The sequence below is a fragment of the Cyprinodon variegatus genome, unplaced genomic scaffold (genome assembly GCF_000732505.1).
Source record: "Cyprinodon variegatus isolate N-32 unplaced genomic scaffold, C_variegatus-1.0 Scaffold2649, whole genome shotgun sequence".
NCBI lineage: Eukaryota > Metazoa > Chordata > Actinopteri > Cyprinodontiformes > Cyprinodontidae > Cyprinodon > Cyprinodon variegatus.
Genome location: NW_015153102.1, coordinates 13,420 through 15,245, shown reverse-complemented (window position 1 = coordinate 15,245; position 1,826 = coordinate 13,420). Strand labels below are relative to the sequence as shown.

Here is a 1,826-nt window from a genome sequence, read left to right as displayed (position 1 = left end):
CACCCCAGATGGGACTCGAACCCACAATCCCTGGCTTAGGAGGCCAGTGCCTTATCCATTAGGCCACTGGGGCGCCCCATTTTTGGCAGACATCTTTAAATTTAACCCCACAGTCTTATACTTCTGCGCACCCAATCTGTTGGGTGTTTCAGTTGTATTTGACTCAGACGTTCCGTGTATGGATGTTAACGTTTTGTTTACGTGATAAAAGCCAAGAAGAGCAACCTAAATATCATTTTCTACTGCCATACTTTTTAGCAAGGGCAGCAAACATCCCTCGAACTACTGAAACTCCGTGCTTTTTGAAACATTGCCCATTGTGGCCAATGAATCTATCAGAACGCTCTTATTCAATGGCTCTGGTCAAAACTATCGCGTTAAAAAAACGGAACGTGGTTGCTAGGCAACAAACACCGTTACACTAAAACGTTAAGCTAAACATGAATGAGACTAACCGTAGCCTGTTAGCCTTCAAAATAATTTATCGATTAAGAGGAATGCTACTCAGCGATTTAAAAGCTGTCTCTTTCCTCAGTTTGGGCTCAATATTTTTCATTTTACTAATTAACAAAACCACGCAGTGAAGTTTGGACGCTACGGAATTTTATTAATTGTCAAACTCTCGCGGCCGTGCTTTTAAGTTGAAAAGCAGTCGCCGGAAGTACATGAAATGCTGCTGAAGCTTAACCGTTAGCGAGCTAACGCTACGAAAATATGCCCTCCTTAGTGAATCTGTTGCAACTGCTTGCATTTTTAGAATGATTTCGTAGGCTACTTTTTGTAGAATTGAGGACATTTTGTTTGATTTCATTTCATGATATAACTTTATAAGGTTCCAGGGATCCAGATAGGGGTGTTTTCTGTCGGCTTTGAAACAAACCATCGGAAATGGTAAGAAAACATGTTTATATTGCTAATGTTCAAGCGTTACTACCGTGTATAAAGTGGGATTAATGACTCATAAAGTTGGCATTTTGGGGGCTTCGTCGTATCAGCATCGATACGTTGGAGGTTATGTGGTAATCTCATTAAAACAAAGAAACAAAACCGTTTTATCGATATGTTTTGCTTTTTTTTTTCTTTCCAGATCCTGTCCCGCGTGAAGCCGGCTGTGGGAGCAGAGACTGAGGGGAGCATCGGTGAGAAGAAGAAGAAACAAACGGTTCCCAGTTTGGAGGAATATCTCCAGCAGAGGGACTACCTGGGAGGCTTAACATTACTGGAGGTCATTAATACATCTCAGTCATAACAGAAACACCAGGCAGTTTCCTAGGGCCATAAAACTCTGTTTACATGTATAGTTAATACAACTATTCCTTAGTTCTGCACATTAATTATGTTTTTGATTATAAATACTTTCGGCATCAGAGGGAAGTCAAATTTAAATGTCAAATCATTCCGGCTTAAACATGTATATAAATGTTCTCTTTATCAGACTATATTGTCCCAAAAGTTAGAAAACTTATATATATATATATAAAAAATCCTGTCTTAAAATCTGTATTTTTTTCCGTTATCTTATGCAGGCCAGTTAATTATACGTCAGCCTGAACATCTAAATTCAGCCAATCATATATCAACGGTCATCGGTCAATTTTTTTTCATTCATAGCATCTTGATTCATATGTCGCAGCTAATATACGCAACGGTTGAAATAAGAAATAAGAATAATTTCCTTTCCCATGGAGTTCCGTCCCAGTGTTCACGGGGATGGACGTGTGTCTTCGGCAGGCGTAGAGCTAACAGAACTGGCTCTAACCAGAGTAGAAAAAGAAGTGGGAGGCCGCGTTGCACAACTGAGCAAGAAGATAAGTACATTAGAGTCT

General features: G+C 39.8%; 1 protein-coding gene and 1 non-coding gene across 2 annotated transcripts in view; one reads left to right on the top strand and one right to left on the bottom strand.

Annotated features, from left to right (window-relative positions):
* On the bottom strand, nucleotides 1-73 carry trnar-ccu. The gene has a single exon. It is a non-coding gene; the product is annotated as a tRNA-Arg (tRNA).
* A 618-nt stretch (nucleotides 74-691) lies between these two features.
* ttc26 (tetratricopeptide repeat domain 26) overlaps nucleotides 692-1,826 on the top strand; it is a 14,444-nt gene continuing 13,309 nt past the window's right edge. Inside the window, exons 1-2 of the mRNA XM_015369216.1 lie at nucleotides 692-891; nucleotides 1,088-1,242. Of these exons, the coding sequence (XP_015224702.1) occupies nucleotides 889-891; nucleotides 1,088-1,242 (158 nt within the window). The 5' untranslated portion in view covers nucleotides 692-888. The remainder of the gene's footprint in view (nucleotides 892-1,087; nucleotides 1,243-1,826) is intronic.